The 20335-nt window shown below is 37.8% G+C and overlaps 1 protein-coding gene across 1 annotated transcript in view; it reads right to left on the minus strand.

Moving 5' to 3' along the window:
- The window catches only part of srrm4 (serine/arginine repetitive matrix 4), a 54075-nt gene that overhangs the window by 17289 nt on the left and 16451 nt on the right, over positions 1-20335 (minus strand). Inside the window, exon 2 of the mRNA XM_056746928.1 lies at positions 6780-6920. Within this exon, the coding sequence (XP_056602906.1) occupies positions 6780-6920 (141 nt within the window). The remainder of the gene's footprint in view (positions 1-6779; positions 6921-20335) is intronic.

The raw sequence follows: 20335 nt of genomic DNA on the forward strand, positions 1-20335 counted from the left end.
GTCCAGGAAAAGACCAGCACATTTCAAATTCAGACTATAAACCTAAATCGGTCACGACATGAGGGAAAATAAGAGATCCCACTTACTCTGTTCATTTACCTGTAACTTGTAAATTCATGAATCTTTCATTACCAATACGAATTCTGCATTTATTCATTTTGCACTAGTAAGTTACAGTTCATCTTGATTCCTCAAAAGCATTAACTTCACTGCATAAACCATTTTAAGGGTGTCAACTGGAATGCACCGAATCATGTTCACCGTTCTACATCAGGAACCTGTCAGCCAAAAGCATCTTAATTCCTTAAGCCAAGAACAGACATGGCACTCGGAAAAATAGGGATTGAAGAGGAAGGAGATAAAACCGACAGAAGAGAGAGAGAGCATCATGTTGGAACAGGTAGATGACAGGCCGTTTTAAAAATCAATTTACCTGTAGTGGCGTCAGTAAGAATGGACATGATGTCCTAGTGGGACACATGTGCAGTTTGAAAAGCACTGAGGTGTCACCTCAAAGGCATCTTTTTAAAGCAATGACATTGAAGGGAGATAGAGCGATACCACATCATGCCATAACTGAGAGACTGCAGTGTGCATCTGGCCCATTTCCCCTTGGAAATTATTAACAGGGACATTGTTTACATTTAGGAAGACATTTTACCCATTTAAAACATATGGTGTCTTTAAAAACACTATTCACAGATGAAGCTGTCAACTAAGTTGTATGTAGAGGCATTAACTCAAAGTTAGTTTGGCTGAAAATAAAATATCATGAAACATATACAAAATTAGATACCATTAGAACAGAAGAATTACTATGGGCATTTTTGCACTGATGGCATTTATTTTCACTTTGAGTGATCTTTTTGCCCTCAGCCCTGATTCGTGACGGCTTAGAAAGTTGGTTGGAGAGAAGATTGCGAACAAAAGTGCATCACTAGAAAATTTCAAACAGGGATGTTACACACAAACAACGCATACACAAATATCACATTTATAATCACAGTTTATTACAGCACAGGGTGCGACACTTGTTATTTTGATTGGAGCAATGACATGCTACTTAGTCCATCGGGAGAGATTCACAGTCATCTCCAATCAATGTGGGCGTAATACGTTTTACTCAAACCACTAATGTTGCCGATTCAAAAGGAAGATATGAGACAAGCCGATCAAGTTAAAGGCAATTTCTAAACTAATTGCAAAGGTTAAAAGTCCAGCCCCCAGAATGAAAAGGATTTCTCTAACATAAAGACCAAAAAGCGGGAATGAGCAAATACTATTCGTACTGTCCCTATCTTATTTAGCCACATCAAGTAATAGTCCTTCCATCACTTTTAATCCTTTGAACCCATAAAAATCCATTAGACGATTCAAAATCCCCCAATCTGTACCATTCAAACACAGATAAGGCCCATGGAATGGAAGAACTGACCTCTATGATATTTTCAAAGGCAGATTTTCCGATAGTGACCCAATTTCTATCAAAGAGACTCAATTTAGCTCACTACTGTATATTAAGCTGAAAGTGTTTTGAAACCATAGAATCTTGTTTTATAGGAACGAAAAACACTACAAATTGAAGCATGCATCTGTCTGTGAATATTCCTTTGAACAATAAAGCGAGAACATTAAACCCCCACAGCCTGCTCAACAGCCTACATTCCCATTTAATGATATTTTGGCATTGATATTATAGTTCAATTTGCCTGTTTAGAAACCAGCAGAGTTATTATAATATTATAATTTTTGAGTTTTATTTAGTTTTCTTTATATTTTTAGTTTTGTGTTAATTTGAAAGTTTTAGCAATTTTTGTAAATGCTTTTGTCATTTTATAATTTATTGGTTTATTTTTAATGTTGCTATATAAGATTAATTAATTAAATGTTTTGTTTTATTTAGTTTTTGTTAATCATCATAATTTTACTGTTTTATACTTACTTCAGCTTATTTTTGAGGCAACAATTCAGTTTTTCCTTCAGTTAAGTTTTTCCCAAAATTGTAGGTAGATTTTTTTTTATTTCAATATACAGGAATGTTTTCAAAGTTTTAATTTTAGTTAAATGAAATGACCATGAAAACCAGCCTGTTAAACACCACATAAAAATCGCATTAAGAAGTGAATAAATGCCACTGCGTCAAGTGACGTTCACCTGACAGCAAGTGACGAAAATACATATTGCAGAATAGAACATGAAAAAAACACATGACTGACGCAGGTCAAAGCCATGGTGGCAGCACCAATGAGATTTCCTTCTTGTGGCACATAGCAGGATAATAATATTTCATAGGCACAGGAGAGTGCTGTCCGTGACAGTCGATGAGTTACAGAGTCGTCGCTTTGGCTTAACTCAGACAGTCAGTGATTCAGTATGAAAACTGAGAGGAGACCATTTAGGTGGATGCAGGCAGTCTGCGTGGATGAACGTGGAGCAGGCGGCACACAAGGGTGAAAAGGGCTGTTGGGTTGATATTAGAAGGCAGTTCATCCAGCCCTCTCTGCATTAACAAGTCTTAAACACATTAGGAGCTGATTAGAGGTGAAGCAAGTGCCATTCGAGTTTAATTTGGAAACTACAATCTTACATTACAGTCTTTGCGCAGAGGTACGTACACACATTGGCATTAAACAGTCTAATGTTTTTGCAATTGATCTTGTTTCCATTGAAAGGCTCCTTTAAGCAGAGTTCACTAAATTTGCTTGGTGCAAAATATGGAGAATGAATATTTGTCAATTTATTTTGTAATATTTCTGCATTGCACCAAGAATCATGTCAGAATGCAAAAACATCCAAAATTTTTTTTTCATTTTCTTATCTCTTTGTTTCGGCATGTTTCTGAGCTTAAGTGAAAACTAGACCTTGCTTATTATTGTCAAAAGCTCAGGAATTTGTGCCATTTTTATGTTAACATAATGACTGCTGCCAAAACTGTGACACGATTCATGACTCAAGACTGTCACTACGACTGTTCTCAGTCCATAGAGGGCATTAAAAAGCAACACATCACATCCCATGCTATCCGACAAGTTTCATTCACACTTCAGAATGTCAGCAATCTCAGCGGTGTTTCCTCACTATATTTTAAAGGCTTTCCTTCAGCTTCGCTTGACCTTGAAGGTGCACAGGTGACAAACACGCCCCTAATGGCCACCATCACTTCAGCTGTCAGAAGATACAGCAGAGATAGAGGCGTCCTGCGAGTTAGACCGAACGCTGACACACACAGGAGAATATTCAAGGTTAGAGAGTTAAAAGGCTGTCAGCATTGATAATGGACATCTCACTGTGAACTTGAGCATGGTTAACACTGGCAGCACTGCTGTACCGTGGAATGATACTTAATCCCTTGACACACAAATCAAAATAAGAAGCTTAATATTGTTTGTACAGTGTATAACTAAATACCTGCATTTAAGAGCCAATAAAGTACATTCTGTAATTCTGTAAAAACAGCTGTCAGAAATGATTTTTTTTAACAGGATTACTTTTTACCATTGACTGAATAAAACATGGACATAGTGTCCATGATGTCACCTGTAGGTTTGTGAAGAGCAATTTGAAGCAATCAACCTGTCACTCAAGCGAACAAGCCCTTAATTGAGCAGAATTTTAAGGCTTAGTATAATTTAAACAGATGAAAAAACATTCACCACCTTACAGTTTTCATGAAGGGCAAAATTAGCTATATAGACCAAAATCTTCCTCGACAAGGCTGAAAACATGTTTTTTTGTGCTAGAAACTTGGGAATTATAACATGGTGCTCAATAGGCCTTTTTCATGCTTCCAGGTTTCCAAATGCGGAAGAGTCATTAGTTGTGTAAAGACTTTTCAGGCAGTGTGCACACAAGTGCTACAGTAAAGCGAGACTAGACAATTGTAACCCAACAATTATTTAAACCAGGATTTTTTCTCTCCAAACAGTGTTTAAAGTTTTATTTATAATATTCATAATATTAAAGTCCCACATTTGTATCTACTCGTCTGCAGTCCCTGGCAGTTCTTTGATAGAAGACTAGACCTCCACAATGGATTACATCTTCTCTCTGGTACGTGGAGGAGTTTGTCGGTTTGTGTCATTGGGTGAGTTGGAGCGATCCACTGCTACACAGTGTGATTCTGACTGGTCTGAACGACGATCTGCTTGTCTTCATCATGCTCCCCGACGCGGAAGTATTCGCCTGTGTTCATAATTTGTAAATTAGCTCGTCACCTATTTCTGTTTCCCTCGATTACATTTCCCCAATGTATTCTAAGCCCTGTTTGCTCCTTTGTTCATTGTCTAGTATTACATTTTTCTGTTTTACTTACTGTTAAGTTACGCTGTGTTTTTGTATGGTTTCATAGTTTTTTTTTTTTTAAATTAAATTATCATATATGTATCTACTCGTCTGGAGTCCCTGGCAATTCTGTGACAGCTATAGCAATTGCGTACATACTGCCGGAAAATAGATTTGGCAGCGGCAATTTGCGCTATATGTTATTTACACCAAGTGAAAACAGCGAGAGATGCTTTTTACTCTCGTTTAAATAGCAGTAGCTTCTGTTTACACTAAGTGAAAATGGCAGCATTTCTTAGAGATATGCTATTTACACTAAACGAAAAGTTGAAATGGAAGTTAGATGCTATTTATTTTTAAATTTATATTTGCCCCTCAGTATTGTTGTGCATTAAACATTATGCAATAATAACAGTTTAAATCATTATATTTATAAAAAAAAGATGATGGCAACTTAGTGAGATATAAAAGCCCTACATCCACGCTTAGTAATGTGACGTTTACACTTTAAAATGCACATTACTGAGACTGAAATTAAAACTATAAAATATGCCATATGAGAAGTTGTTTCTTTTTAATTAGAAAGCGAGACAAATGTGCAAGTACACTCGTGTAATGAGATTTTGGATTCTTCATTCGTCACTGCTGAAGAAAGACATAGTGTGCATTTTTTTTGGCATGATCAAACTTAATATTTCTTTGATATTTCTTTTGATTGTTCAGCAACACTGTCGATTGTAAGATCACTAAAACACAAGATGAAACCAGACGAGGCCTCTGTCGCTCCCTGGCAGAGAAACCGAGCATTAACCTACCAAAAGTTTAGTTGTTTGAGATAACAAGCAAGCGTATTTCCTGTTTTACATACTGATCCAGTGCTGTTCCACTGTGTTATCACACACGCTTTGAAGGTATCAGAGGAATTATGGCGTTAAGAATTCAGTGCTGAATCGATTTCGTTCACCATGGAGTTAGAATTTTTGTGGATGGGTAGGAAGAGGGCCCCATCAAGAAGTTTGTGTTAAAATTTTCAGCAACACCTGAATGTTTACAGTGTGTAGTGAAGATAAGAGTGTTAATGTATGCGCCGCTTTAAAGTTTGGGGCTTCAAATTCACGCTTGTAGAACAGGGCTACAGCTTAGAAGTGCATTCGGTGCTTCACATTTTCACGTGTTTGATCTTCTCCAGGGTCAAAATAAGATTCATGCTGGAATACACTTATCTATGCAAAGGTTCTACAGTTCAAATATTCAACGTCTTCAACACCACTCGGTTCAAAGGTGGTGGAAAATTGCTATTTTACCTACATAAGGGTTTTAGGGTGGCACCCGAGCACTGAAATGTCTATCAGGACAAAGTAGTATTTATTAGGGATGAGTCACGGATTTCGAATATTCGAATCGATTTTTAATTTTTTAATTTCGAATAGTGTGTGTGATCTTAAAAAAATTGCCATGTTTTCACGCGTCACGTGTTCAAGTAACCAAAGGGTGGCGCTGCCAATAACGACGCACCTAAAACCTAAAGGCTGTCATTCAAGAGACAATAGAGGAAAACATTTTCGCACAACAATTGTTAACGAAGTTACGCACACTGTAGACCCGCGTGGCATAACAGATACGGTAAATTGAGACGATGTCAAAAATGTGTTCTGTGTGGGGGTCCTTTAATAAAATGAATGAGAATAAAGTGCAGTTCAAACTCTGCAATGCAAAGCTGACTTATCATGGATCAACAACTACGATGCACAGTCATTTGAGGGTGAAGCACCCAGCAGATCCATCCACAGGTCAGCAATCAGTTGCTAGTTTTATGGTCAGACCAACCAATTTGGATGCCAGACGGGCGGAGCAAATAACGGCTTTAATTACTAAGATGATCGCTAAGGATATGCTTCAGATCGGCTTTGTCGGAGGAGAGGGTTTTAACAATCTTATAGAGTTTGTACAGCTCGAGTTACTGTTAGTCTAGAAAAACATTCACTGCCAGACAGGAGAAACTTTTTCATGACAATAGAAACTGAAGCATTTTGAGCTATTAATTCATGAAATCGTTCTGGACTGTTAATAAATGCCGTCATTCGGTTAATATGTTTTAACGCGTTTTAGGTCTGGTCTTAAATCTTTATGGCTTTATTATATTTTCTTTGATCAACAACACTGTTTTTTAGTTGGTATAAATGCGCATGCTCATATTTTACAAGGAAATGTCCTAGCATTATGAGCGGTTGATGCTGATCGACGTACTGCTAATAAGTGCCGTCATTCGGATGTTAATATATTAATGTTTCAGCACGTTATCTTAATGCATGGCTTTATGTAAGATTGCCTATTCAAAAATAAATAAAGCAGTGTGTCGTCACGGATTTAAAGCTTAAATGGGGGGAGGGGTGCAAATTTCAAATAATCTTCGAATTGTTCTCATCGATCTTGGAATACTATTTTTGCTTTAAATGCCCATCCCTAGTGTGTATGTTAAATGTTCAGAAGATACGAACCTGCGATATCGGCGGTGGCTGTGATGTTTACGACCTCTGTGTTTTATGTGTCTATTTTTCTTTCGAGGTTCTGCAACTGTTTCTTTAGTTTCCGCTTTCTCCTCGTTGTCTTTAGGCGACAGGCTAACGGCTGTCTCCAACCTGAAAAGAGAGATACACAAAAACTTTTTAAAATTGAACATTCAGACACAATGAATCATCCTACATTCGAGTCCAGACCATTATTAACACAACATGACAGTACGATTGTTTTAAACTGTCTGTGACTCTGTTTTAAAGAGCAACAATGTTTGGTTGATGTTTGGGTATCTGCCGGATTTTTCATTCCCCAGACCTTCATAAATCAAAAAAGGTCATTTGCTCATCGTTCAAATGAGGTTTCTACAGAGAGGCCTTGATTTTACATGCCAGGAAATAATTTTTAGGTTGTAAGGCACATGGTTTGGAGACTTCACGTGGCTGTTTCAGTGACGTGTATCATATGCCATATGTTGTTGATGATGATTCACTGATTGGACTCCATCAGTCTGAAAAATGTAATAATTTGTGTCTGTAAAACATTCCTTGCTTAAGGGTTTAATGGTTAGCGTGATCTATAAAATACTTACATGTGCTTTTAGTAAAATGCACGAAATGTTTTTGTTTGTTTAGATATCCACATTGGAAAAACATTCTGTAACAACATACAGTACGACTGTACTGACTTGAAAATATACACATTCAATTCAATTCAAGTTTATTTATATAACGCTTTTCACAATATGCATTGTTCCAAAGCAGCTTTACAGGAGCAAACAGGAAAAACAGAAAAACACAAAGGTAAAACACAGCACAGTACATGGTGTTTATAGAACAAGCAAGATCATTCTTATAAATAATATCTAATAAATAAATAAATGCTGTCTCCGGTGAGCAAGCCAACACTGCCCTGCTGTGGCGAGGAACCCAAACCAATGATTGATTAATGGAGAAAAAAAAAACTTGGGAGTAACCAGGCTCAGCCGGGAGGGCTAGATCCCCTCTGATGTGTCATAGCTGCACTCAGTGACCCCGACCAAAAGCCACCGAGCAAATATCCATTAGGAAGAGGGAGAGCCCACCATCCGCGACCCAGAAAGTCCCACTCGCCGAAGACCGTGCAGGTCCAACCCGGTCTCACTCCACGATCAACACCAGAAAACAGAGGAACAACCAGGGAAAATAATATTGGCATGTTGTAACTTTATTCCTCTGTTGTCTGACATCGACCACAAAACAGACCAAACCAGACCAACACAGCCCCAACAAATAGTATCCCCACAACCACAACCAACGAGCCCCTCCACTCCCCACAAATATCCACCAAGCAACATCCAATCAGGGCCACTGAATGCAGCTATAACTTCAAACTGCTATCATGTGATGTAATTTAGCATTAAATACCAAGTATTGTAACTTCAGCATTAATGTGACAAGTAGTCCGTCTTTGCTCTTGGTTGGGAATGGTCTGAGCTGGGATGGTATTTCTCTTGGGTGGTGGTGGAATTGCCTTAGATGGAGCTGGGATGGTCAGTCAGTCCGTAGCTGTAGCTTGCGTAATCTCTAGTTGGGGATGGGCATATTTCGATCCTCTGGACCTGGGCGGAATTTCTCCCTACCTGGGGATGGGCATCCCGAGGCGGAGGCAGAAAGAGAATAATTAGCGTAGCTGCTGTTCATTAACTATGCATTAAGTGAATGGTTGGCTGAAAAGATGTGTCTTTAATCTAGATTTAAATTGGTAGAGTGTGTCTGACCCTCGAATAGTATCTGAAAGGCTATTCCAGAGTTTAGGTGCTACGTATGAGAAGGCTTGACCCCCTTTGGTGGATTTAGTTACTCTAGGTGTTATCAAAAGTCCTGAGTTTTGAGATCTTAGAGAGCGTGATGGGTTGTAATGTGATAGACGCTATGTAGGGGCGAAACCGTTTAAGGCTTTGTAAGTAATTAAAATAATTTTAAAATGAATATGATACTTAATGGGTAGCCAGTGAAGCGATGATAAAACTGGGGTTATGTGATCTGGGGTTATGTGATCGTACACATAATGGATAACGGCAGAGAACGATGTTGGAAAACAAGATGATGTGACTCGATACAAAAGCCATTCTTTTCCTGTCAGTGCCCTGTTCCACACAAAGACTATAAAAATAAACGTATTAATAAAACTGATTGTTAAAGCCGGGCGGGTAGGCCTAACTCGATCGCCATGGCGTAATTACAGATCCACCTCTGGAGTGCAAGAGCAAGTGTGCGTTCACGCTCGTATGTCTGTGTTCACCCACGTACGTTTGCATATGAATCTTTTCGTCTGAGTGCCAGCGTGGTGTGTGTGTCTGATTGTAATGAGAAGTTAATCAGTCTTGCAGATTAAATGCTGATTGCCTCTCTCTCACAGCAGCAGGAGGAGGCCTGCCCTCTGCTACCTCTGGATAAGAGAGGGCAAAGCACAATCACATTATTAATGTCAACCTTCCGGCACTGCAGCCCTACACGGCCCTCCAATGTGCCGGTACGTGATTGGAAAATACACCGCCCTGCAGGATATAATAAGGAGAGGATTATAGGCGGTGAAACAGTGCAAACATGTTGGCGTGAGGGCGGATGAATGACCCAAACATCGTTTCGCGTTTATGTCCGAATTTGGTGTATTATTGATGGGGGTAAAAAAATACTGAATAAATAAAAAAGTTGTAAAAATGTGTTGCAAGGTCATAGTGATTTTGCCAAAGATGATGTTTCTGGATCAATATCTTTTCATGAAATAATAACATTTCCGTTAAACAAACATTGTTCTTGTCTAACCATAACCCTAACCCAAATATGTAAAGAAAAATGATTGACAGAAATGGTTTACAAGCATCTAGCTTAAACCTTAAGCCCAGACCTAACCCTGACATGTTGTTAGCTTCCAACATAATGGTCATTATACCTACGGAACAAACATCAATCAAATTGAATGTTTTATTTGGAAAAAAAAGCATCTGATAAATGCATTAAATGTATAAATATGTAATAAATAGTGAGATCACATCCACTGGGGTTTAAGACCGACAGTTATCTTCTCAAGCAGGATACGTTCCCAAAACAGCCTTTGAGGGTCCTGAAACAACATTTTTACCTTGAAGAACCTCTTAAAGAAAAGAGAAATAATTGAAAATAAAGTTCATACTCAGGATAAGATCGGGCCTTAACATTAACCTCCAAACCTGACAGTTAACACCAAACATTAAGCAATGACAAAAAAAGGCTAAGGTGAATGGGACCCAGCAACAAATCCATAAATAAAGCAAAATAACCAAGCCAAGCCAGAAGAGAGTAACTGTTGTGATATGACAGCGTTCTCATCTAATAGAAGTTTCTTAATTTTCCACAGGCTCCTTATTGCACGGGCCTGTGGCTCTTTACTGACTTGTCAGCTAGAATGGCCCACTGATGAGAGCTTTAAATGACATCGATTTCCCCATCATGGAATGACTTTTCTCTGATCGCCTTCAGATTTTATGGGAGAACATATCCCAGCGAGTGGGATTTATGGCTTGCTGTTTATATCTGTCTCAAGCACACATGCACACACAAACACTTGCATTTGGGGTTGCTAACTTGCAAAGCTATCTTGTGTAAATGTAATCTATTACTCTGGATGGTTCTGAAGGGGACTATTCAAAGATCACAGCAGGAAAAAAGCCTTCTAGAAAATAACAACATGAAGAGTTTTTTATTTTAGTTAGATTTATGGCAGAGCCTTTATTTTAGCAGTTAAAGAACAGAGAATTTGACATTTAGATTGGAATAAACTGCATTTTAATGAGTACTGTAATCTGCAATGCAATGAGTTTATGAAAATTACAAGCATGCCCATAAAATCGGCAAATCAAAAGAATATTACCAAACTTCAGCATGTTGTTTTGGTGCTAACTGTCCCTATCTATTGCACGTTTCAAGCCTTATTATTTAGAAACGTCATGGCACAACCTTCCTTTAAGATTTATGGAAGTAGCACAAACAGTATGGGATGTGCAACAATGCACTGAACAGTTTAAACACTTTAAATCTCTTATGCCAATGTAACGGAGGCAAGCTAGTGTAGAGCTGTGCAGTATGTAAACCTCACTTCCCGACCTCAAGGACTCTCTAGCGACAGACACTAGAGACTGCGGTCTTTAGCCTCCTCGCTAGAGCGGCCGACTCCCATGCCGAACCGACCCGGTTCAAAGCTTGCCTAGTGCATGTGTAGTTCGTTCTGGTTACACCAATCATGAGAATGAGAAATAGTAAAGGTGATACTTGCCCTAGTAAGAAACTCAAATATTTTGATCAATGAACTTGATGAAATATGGTTTATGAAACTTATATTCATAAAAACACAACTGGGCAAGAACGAGACAACAATAATGGACACACAGGAATTAGAAAACCATGAGGTGGAAATTTTGAGCCATGTTCTGTCCAGGGTGAGTTGTTTACGCTGTGATTTGATGGGAGTCTAATGACAGCTCTCCAGGTTTTGTGTTGTGCTCCTGGCTTGGGTCTTCTCTTTCCGTCTGTCATATGACACTGATACCCAGTATGATGGGAGAGAAAGGGATGGAGAAGGAATTTTAAGACTGGGAAGATGGAGTATGACAAAACAGACATTTCAGGGTACACAAACACAATCAAAAACAGTGGGTTGGTTGGGAAAAATGTCAAATCAACACAAGGAAGATGGAGAGTAACACAGAGGGCTATTTCAGAAGTTTATAAACACAAAGAACACACACAAGTGCTCGAGCACACACAATGTCTCAACAACAGCTGAGAAGATCCTAATCAATGTCTCAATCATCTTTAAAAGCTTCTAGCTTCAGACTTGAAAGTGAGCCGCCAAGGTCGCACTATAAAATATCTTCATATTTTTTAGACACTCCAAAGCAACTCCAGGAGGAAAATGATTGCTTTAGATGTTGCTCTTTCATACAGCAGGAGACTTGGAGATCTTAATTAAGCATCATCACTGCATTTCTCCTTCAAGTTACATAACATAAATGTCACAGGAAACAAACAAGAATATTGTCGATGAACAGAAAGAAAATAGAGCTATAAAAATCGATGTTGACAACATAACTGTGATTATTATTCTTGCAGACAAATTCCATAGAATTTCTTTTATGTAAGATCACAGCCTTTGTTATCTTGCCAAATTTAAGCACAATTTTGGACCCATTTCTTTATTTTCCTTAAGCAACCATGCTAGATATGCGAGCATTTACATTATAACTGTAACTTTCAGTTAACTATACATAAAACAGAATAAACAGAAATGAAATATTAAGACTGAAATGTCTATATTTACATATTTATATATTTTTCAAGACATGTTTTGTGTCTATACAGCTTAAATATAATGTTTATGCAGAGAAATTTAGAAAGGTATCCTATGAGTTGACAGCAAAATAGTGTGTTTAAACACAAACTGCTTATCAAAACAAAGCCTGTGAACATGAAATCATCTTTACAGTTCCCGATCTTTTATTTATTATTGTTTTATAGCACTGTTTACAATTTGGATTGCATCAAAGCATTGCATTACATCAACTGTTTTATTACACATTAAGTCAAACACCCGTGAATGCAAAATTTTGATAATAAAAATTGTGTATATTCCCCACATCAAAACCTTGATTTGTAAGCTTTTCAAATAGTAATGACCTCAAATTCTAGTTTAAAACGTTTAAAACATGTTCTTTGTAACATCAACTAGGCATCAACAACCTGCGCACACACACACAGATACACACACGTGCAAACTGCTTATTGTTTCATTTTTCACTACACAACCCTTGAATACTGAGGTCGCTCTGATTCACGCTGAGAAGTGTTATTTGAGGATGTTGCTAGTTACCATGGCAGCCAGATATGAACAAATATGAGACATTTCATGCAGGCTGACTCATGACCCATAATTACATGCTTTAACACTCAGAGAAATTAGTACCCCTATCACTCAACAAAAGGACTCGCCATACACTAAAACAAACGCCTCACTTTAATATACAGTACATAAATGTTCTCAAAATCCAATCCATTTTAAAATCCAAGAAATACTTTACCTGTAGTACTAAAAGCAATGAAGAAAGTCACATTAAATAGGCTCTGGGTCTGTGAAAGGACAAGAGACATTAAAACAAAACACCCTTCTCCGACTGCAGACACTTCAGATATACGAGACCTCAGTCCATCCTGTAGTTCAGCGAGGCCATTCAGTCCTATTAGTTCTGTCATATCCACAGCCAAATAACGGATAATCGCTTTCATAAAACTGGAGGACGGAAAAGATCATTTAGGTAGAGAGAGAGAGAGATGATTGAGCATGCTAATTAAGTTCGAATAGCGATTAAATGACTCTAGAGCTCCATCTATCAAAATGGAAACTGATGATATTGTTTGTCTAACATTCGGGGTAAAAAGCAGGCTCTTTTCATTGTGAAATTGATACTAACGATGGGTACATATATACGGAGGGAAGACGAGGCAATTAAACCATGTTTAAGCCAAAGTGCATTCCTTGGGCTCAGTGGAAAGAGCATGGTGCTAGCAACGCTAAGGTCATGGGTTCGATCCCAGGGGATTGCACATAGTCAGAAACAAATGTATAGTACAATGCAAAGTAAGTTGCTTTGGATTTAAGCGTCTACAGTTTGCTGTACATGCACATCCGAACGAAAGATGCTTTCCTTTTAAAAGGATAAAAAAAAATAACTTTCAAGAGAGTCGGTCCAAAAATTATATAATATCTTCTGCATGACCTATTATCCCATTACTGACCTGAGCATTAAAAGCAAAGAATCATGGGAATTCTCAAAAGGATAAAGCAGTGTGCTCCAGTTATCTAAAGTTTTAATGAGAAAAGAGACCATAACAGCTAATAGGCAAGGAACAATGCAAATGAAAGAATGTTGTGACAATTTTAGAAGTTTTACTATTCTTGAGTAAAGCAAACACACACACACGCACACACACACACACACACAAATAAACACACAAAAACACACTCACAATGACAGCAGATGTGCAGAACAATCCCATGGGCACCCTACATAAGGAAGCTTTGGAAACGTGCAGCATTTCCTGTCTACTTGTGGAAGTAATTCCGAACGTAAGTGTCCTGAGGGACTGTTCTTGGATCTGCCCCTTTTCTGGATGCAACTTTCAGAGAAGTCAAACTAATACAAATCAGTTATCAGGAAGTATGACCGCGCACACGGAATGTTAAACATGTAGCTGCGTAGAATTAAGACCGTGAAATGAAAAGCACACTTAATACATTCTTGTTCAGATGCAGGACAACACCACGTCCAAAAGATGATTACAATATCAACGCAACTATACAGGAATGTTTATGAACATATCGCTGGTTAACACATTACCAATAGGTCAAAGTGCAGATTTCCCATAAAGCCTTAATTTGACTTTGTGTATATTAAGCGTGATGCATTCGAGTCTTCGACTGATATTAAGGCTGTCAAACAATAATGATTGTTATCATGATTAATCGTGTCCAGAATAAATGTATATAATATTTGTCACATATATACATTTTTAGGAAATATGTATATTTATCAATAATTTAAATGACATATAAATGTTTATATATATACTGTGTATATATATATATATATATATATATATATATATATATATATTGTTTTCTAGTCTGCGCCGAGTGGGCAGTGATCCGACATGTGGCACGATTGCGCATCGGGTGATCTGGGTTCAATTCCCGTCTTGTAGTCCCCTCTTTTCTCTCTTTCGCTTCCTGTCCAATCTCTCATTTAACTGTTTAAAAATGGCAATGCAAAATCTTAAATTGTTTTTTTTTTGATGGATGTATATGTGTATGTTTTTATAATTAGAAACGTATTATGCACATTATGTAAATACAAGCTTTTATTCTGGATTCCAATAATCATGATTAATCGTTTAACAGCCCGAAGATGGCTGATATTTAGTATTTTTAAGATAAGGATAGTATTATCTTTATTTTTTATGCAATATTTTTGTTTTCATTTTATTAGTTCCCATGCTGGCTCACCTTGCTCTCTTGGTTGTAGTATCAGTCCTAAAAACAAACGTATCAGTCACCCCTAAACAATATCAGCCTATCTGCAATATGAGGCCTACTGCCTCTGCTAAGAAAATAACCTGGCATGACATCATGGGAAAAAGAAAATCACAGCATCAGACCTCATTATCTCCCACAGACAATGTCCTCACTAAATCTGAAACGAGCAGTGGAAGGTAATTGATTTGTAGAGACACTTTCAGAGTGAAGGAAAGAGGAAAGTTAGTAAAGCTGGGAGGATATAGGCAGCAAGATGAAAATCTGCAAACAGCTAAGTCGAATTGAGAATTGCCTATCCTATTTCCAACTCTGCATGAAAGGCACCGCTGAGTGATACAAGTGGACATGATGGATTTAAGTACAATCAGCCTGATTTAGCAATCCTCCTGTCTCTGCTACATTTGTTCTGCTCAGCTGGATGTACGCAAGAACGACACAACAACAGAAGGTTACAACCTTAGCCCCGATTCACATTTCGTGTCTAAAACCTCACGGAAAACACCGTTCTCTAGTCAAATGACCAACGGTTCGTACACACTGTAAAGTTTAACTTTTTCCATCTCGATGCGGTGCTGACACACCTAGAAAAATTTGCGTGCTGCACAAAACGATCCCTATTTGCGCACGGCTGCCGCGTGTGTACATTTAAAATAACGAACTTGCGCACGCAGAAGACGCGAAATGTGAATCGCCCCTTACAGTGCAAGTGAGTCGTTCAGAGGTGATGTCAAAATCATACATTGTTTGCATTGGAGAGTGAAATTGTGTATGCCCTGATGAAGATATTCAGAAAGGTGTCATAATGAACAGACGGGTGGACAGATGGAATGATAAAAATTTATAATTTCGTCATTTCCAAAGAAATCCAGGAAATGCTTCCGTACAGTTGTCTACAAAACCTTAATCCTCCTTGGCAATAAACCAACACACATCGAGGGGAAAGTCATTGTGAAGACAAGTGAAGTTGGTTTATTCAATTATTGCACCCTAATGATAAAATAGAGCAACATAATAGTTTGATTAATTTCCTTATCATGCTAGGCACAAAGAGTAATTATAGCCGGGTCCACTTCTCTACCAACCACCCATCAATCAATTTAAGCACTCTTCACTCCTTACCGTCCCCTCTGCTCGAACAAAACAAATTACCCCTCTTTCCTCTCTCACTCTGTTGCACTCTCTCGCTACGGATCAATTTAGCTTGAGGCCATGGAAATAATGGCAAGCAAACTCCAGATGTTCACACACATGTACACACACAAACACACATTCACTCAAGCCAAAGACCCTTTACAACACCCTGACAATTATTCTGTAGAGATGGACTGTGGGAAAAGGGCGCTGTTCACAAGAAGAAATCAACAGCTTGCCACTCCAACTTCGTCCAGTGCAATGGTGGGTGAAAAATTGCTGAGGCATATGTCAATGACTTTATGGATGCATACGGAGCATGCCTTCTCAGTTTTTCATATTATCTATTGCTAACTTGGTCTATAATGTAAAAGCACACACATGCATTAAACATAAATTACACATCCTAGTTTTTTGCTATTCTATTTGTTGTACTGTTGGTTAAAAGTTATTTGTAAGGAAGCGAAAGTCATTTAAACACATTGTAAATAGGATTCCTCAGGAACTTGAAGCTGGCATTAACAAAATTACCATCATCTCTAACTGAAAACAGATTATCTTGCACTCCCTGTATTCAATGCAACTATGATAAAAGCTCAGTTATGCCTTGGGGGATTTCTGAAACCAGGGAGATTCTGCTGGAAGTGCTTTTGTTTGTCGCCAATTTACCTCTCTATCTTATTCCAGCAGAATAAAAGGCACATGGTCTGCGCTTGAATTATGGGATCAGAAAAAGAAAACATGGAGAGATCAATATTGCACAAAAGACACTCCATTTGCAAGTATTTGTAACCAAATTTAAATGTGCAACTGCATGTGTAACCTGAAATTTGTAACCTCGGTTTTAGATTCACGCCTTTTAGCATTTGCTTTTAAAAATATGAATGTGTATTATACCTACTCTTTAATAAAGATGCTACAAGACATGTAATTGTAATGAAAGATCTGAGGAGGTTAGGAGATTAAATGGGTATCTTACTGTCTGTGCACCTTTTGCTCTCCCCTGTGCAGCATCTGCCACGTTTCACAGCCTTTGGGACACAGACCTCAACCAATCTCCACCCCATTTCCCCATTCCTGCAGACACTCTTCAAATTCCATTAGCTTTACTGCCTCCCATGCATTACAAGCCAATTCATTTCATTTCATTAACTTCTATCAAAAAGCCTTCATGATTGCAGGGAGACAGAGAGAAGAGAATGCAGCGCAGTACAAAGTGTTCATCTCCAGGATGAGAATAAAGGAGTTAACCAAAGGTGTTCTCTCTTATTGCCTTAAGTAATGCAATATGTTCCAGGTGTGTTTTGAGACTAGAATGAGATGTCTTCAACATCAAATCAGATAATATTTTGCTATAAGAAATTGAAACCAGGGCTCGACATTTACGCTTGTTCGCTTGTCCGGGAGAAGTGAATGTTTAATGACAAGTAAAGGTTAAAATACACTATCAGACTTTCCCAGAATTTCAGTCTAGACTTGTTGCAGAAAGTGCCAGTCTGCAGATTGTATCCATTAGTCTGTTTCTATCTTAAATTTTAAAAAAGTCTGCAAGTGTTTGATGTCTAGTTAAAAAAAATCTACTCAGATTTTAAAAGTCTTGCATTATATTCCAGCCATAACTTGAAAAAAATAAATAACAGTGCTACGAAAGAAATATGTCTGTGCTAAGAATAATAAAAATAGTTGCGTGTTTGTGTGAATTGACTTTTTCATGGTTGTGCTTGTTTGCGTGTGATATTCGCACCGCATTTAGTCGATGTAACTCGATGCGGATGCAGTATCCTGTTATTTAAATACGTCACCTGGCTGTTCTGCTTGTCTGAGGTGCACAGATTAGCATACTACACGAGTGATGGTCAGCTACCTGCCTATTATGGCATGAACTGCACTTGTATATTTTTTAATGATGACAACAGACCTTTTATACTTGTGCTATACTTGTGCTACAAAACTTTAAACCTCTGTAGCACCAGTGCTATGTGAAAAAAAAGTTAAAGTACATCCCTGACAATAATAATAATTTCTGCTTGCCTTTGTTCTATAGCACTCATGGAGAGAGTTAACAAATTTAGGTGGCCGCAGCGGAAACTAGGTAAAACACTTATAAGCACTTGACCAATCAGGATCCTAAACAATTATATTGACACTTCAAATGAAATATCATTTTTTATCTTCGTACAAGTTATATTTGCACTCGAACAAGTAAATGACAAATTTACTTGTCCGAATGACAACTGCATGACAATGTTTAATGTCAAGCCCTGGAAACCAATTTTCAGTTTTTCAATTAATGTGATATTACTTTCATGAAAATAAAGCATCAATTCTCAGTATCCCAGAATATCGTAATATTAATGCAATGCAAAATCTCTTGGTATTTTAGTCATGTAAATCACAGCACAATTGTAAAAAACTAGTAAATGGTTCGTTGACAATGGACTAATTGCAAATGTACATGTGTTTTACTGTGCAGACGTAGCAAAAAAAAAAGAAAATAAACGAAAAAATACATACATTTCCATCTTTTTATATAAAATAGAGAGATTTATCTTCATTGTTAGTTTTTTTCTCAATTTTAAACAGGAAACTGTTATGGTAACAAATATTCTTTACCATCTTTCTTGTGCCAAACTAAATCCATACTAATTTTAAATAGAATACATCCGTGTGTACAGACAAAGCTCTTTCTCAGCTAATAAAACAAGATTTTCACATTGTTGTAATCAAAATAATATTCTGCATTGTCATGAGACTAATGTCACATTGAAAAAGATCTCTATTGTGCTGTCTTTATTTTAGATTATGTCCAAAATAAAAGTCCTTTTTATTTGAATGTAATATGACCTGAATTTTTCTTTATGAGACACCGATAAAGAACAGTAGTGTTGTAGTGCCTTGAACACAGGAACTGTAATGCCTCTTGTTAGGTCAAAATTAACAAAGCTAATCTCACCCTCATCAACACATTCTGGTTTGTTAACAATGAAGAACGTACTCTTTATCACAATGACTCACAAAGCCCATCAGCTAGTCTGCAAATTACTCTCCAAAATCAAGTTTGAGAAGATGAGGCATTCTTTGTTGTGTAATGATTGAAGCTAAATGTTCCTGTAGTGGTTTGTGATAAGCCCAATCTCTATGACACTTCCTGTCTGCCTCTGGGGGAAGAAAAAAGTGCCTCTCGATACACAGCTAATACACAACGAGAATAAGCGAGCCAATCAGTAGGCACACTGTAGCTAATTACAGTCAAAGAGAAGCGTGGAGAACGGAAGAACAAGTGTCAGCTGGGGTTGCTGATTGGAGTGTGGCATTTCTAAGGGTGCAAAGGGTCCACCATTAACACATCAGGCATGGTTCACTGCAACACATTCGTCTTCTTAGTACACAAAACTCCATTGAGCACCAGGCTGAGATGTGGGCCAGTTGCCACTCAGAAGGAGCGGGCCGGGCATTTTGATTGAAAGGATGAGATGGCTGGTCCAAACCCTTGGGCTTCATTTTATACACAAAAGAAGACAGATGGCTCGGCTTGAGATGAGAAACTTGTGATTTGTACTTCTTTCGTGCATTTGATTTATTTTGGAAAGATTTTTCTACATTAAGGAGAGGGACGGGAACGTAGCAGGAAGTCTGTATGAAGGAGGCCAATTAATTTCAGGCATGCTGATTTTAGATGGCTTAGGAGATGAGCAAGAACCAAAAACACTACAATTTATTAGGTTCATTGCTTTTTTAACCAAGGCTCTGAAAACAAGAGAGGTAGTTTTCAACTTCAAGAGCAATGTTTATGTTCGCAAACAACGTACATCTGAAAAATGAAACACTAAGAATATTTTATTAATAATAAAGTAATAGTAATAATATCCACCTCAAGTGGGCAAAACACGGGCACTGATATGACTGAATTCTCACTCACACTGTCCTCATGTGAGTGTACATAATTTTAATCACACAAGCATCAATCCTAATATTCGTTTAAATACTTACTATTCATGAATGTATGTAACTTAAAAAAAAAGATGTGAAGGAAAAAATGGAAGTAGACCAAAAGAAAAGTATAAATTAATACTGCTCTGAGAGTTAGTTAGCATATCTAAGGTGAGCGAAGTCTGTACAGTCTGTGCTGTCTGATAATACTGGCAAATGCAAATAGAGCTTATTATCTTTAAATTGCACATGACTAAATATAGAATCACAAGCAATGGAACCTGCAAAGCCCCCTCCTAATGTGACACTGGCAAGAATTTCATACACAGATCACGATTACATAAAAGAACTTCTGAATAACAGACCTAGGGAC

This window comes from Triplophysa dalaica, chromosome 4 (assembly GCF_015846415.1).
Source record: "Triplophysa dalaica isolate WHDGS20190420 chromosome 4, ASM1584641v1, whole genome shotgun sequence".
Taxonomy (NCBI): domain Eukaryota; kingdom Metazoa; phylum Chordata; class Actinopteri; order Cypriniformes; family Nemacheilidae; genus Triplophysa; species Triplophysa dalaica.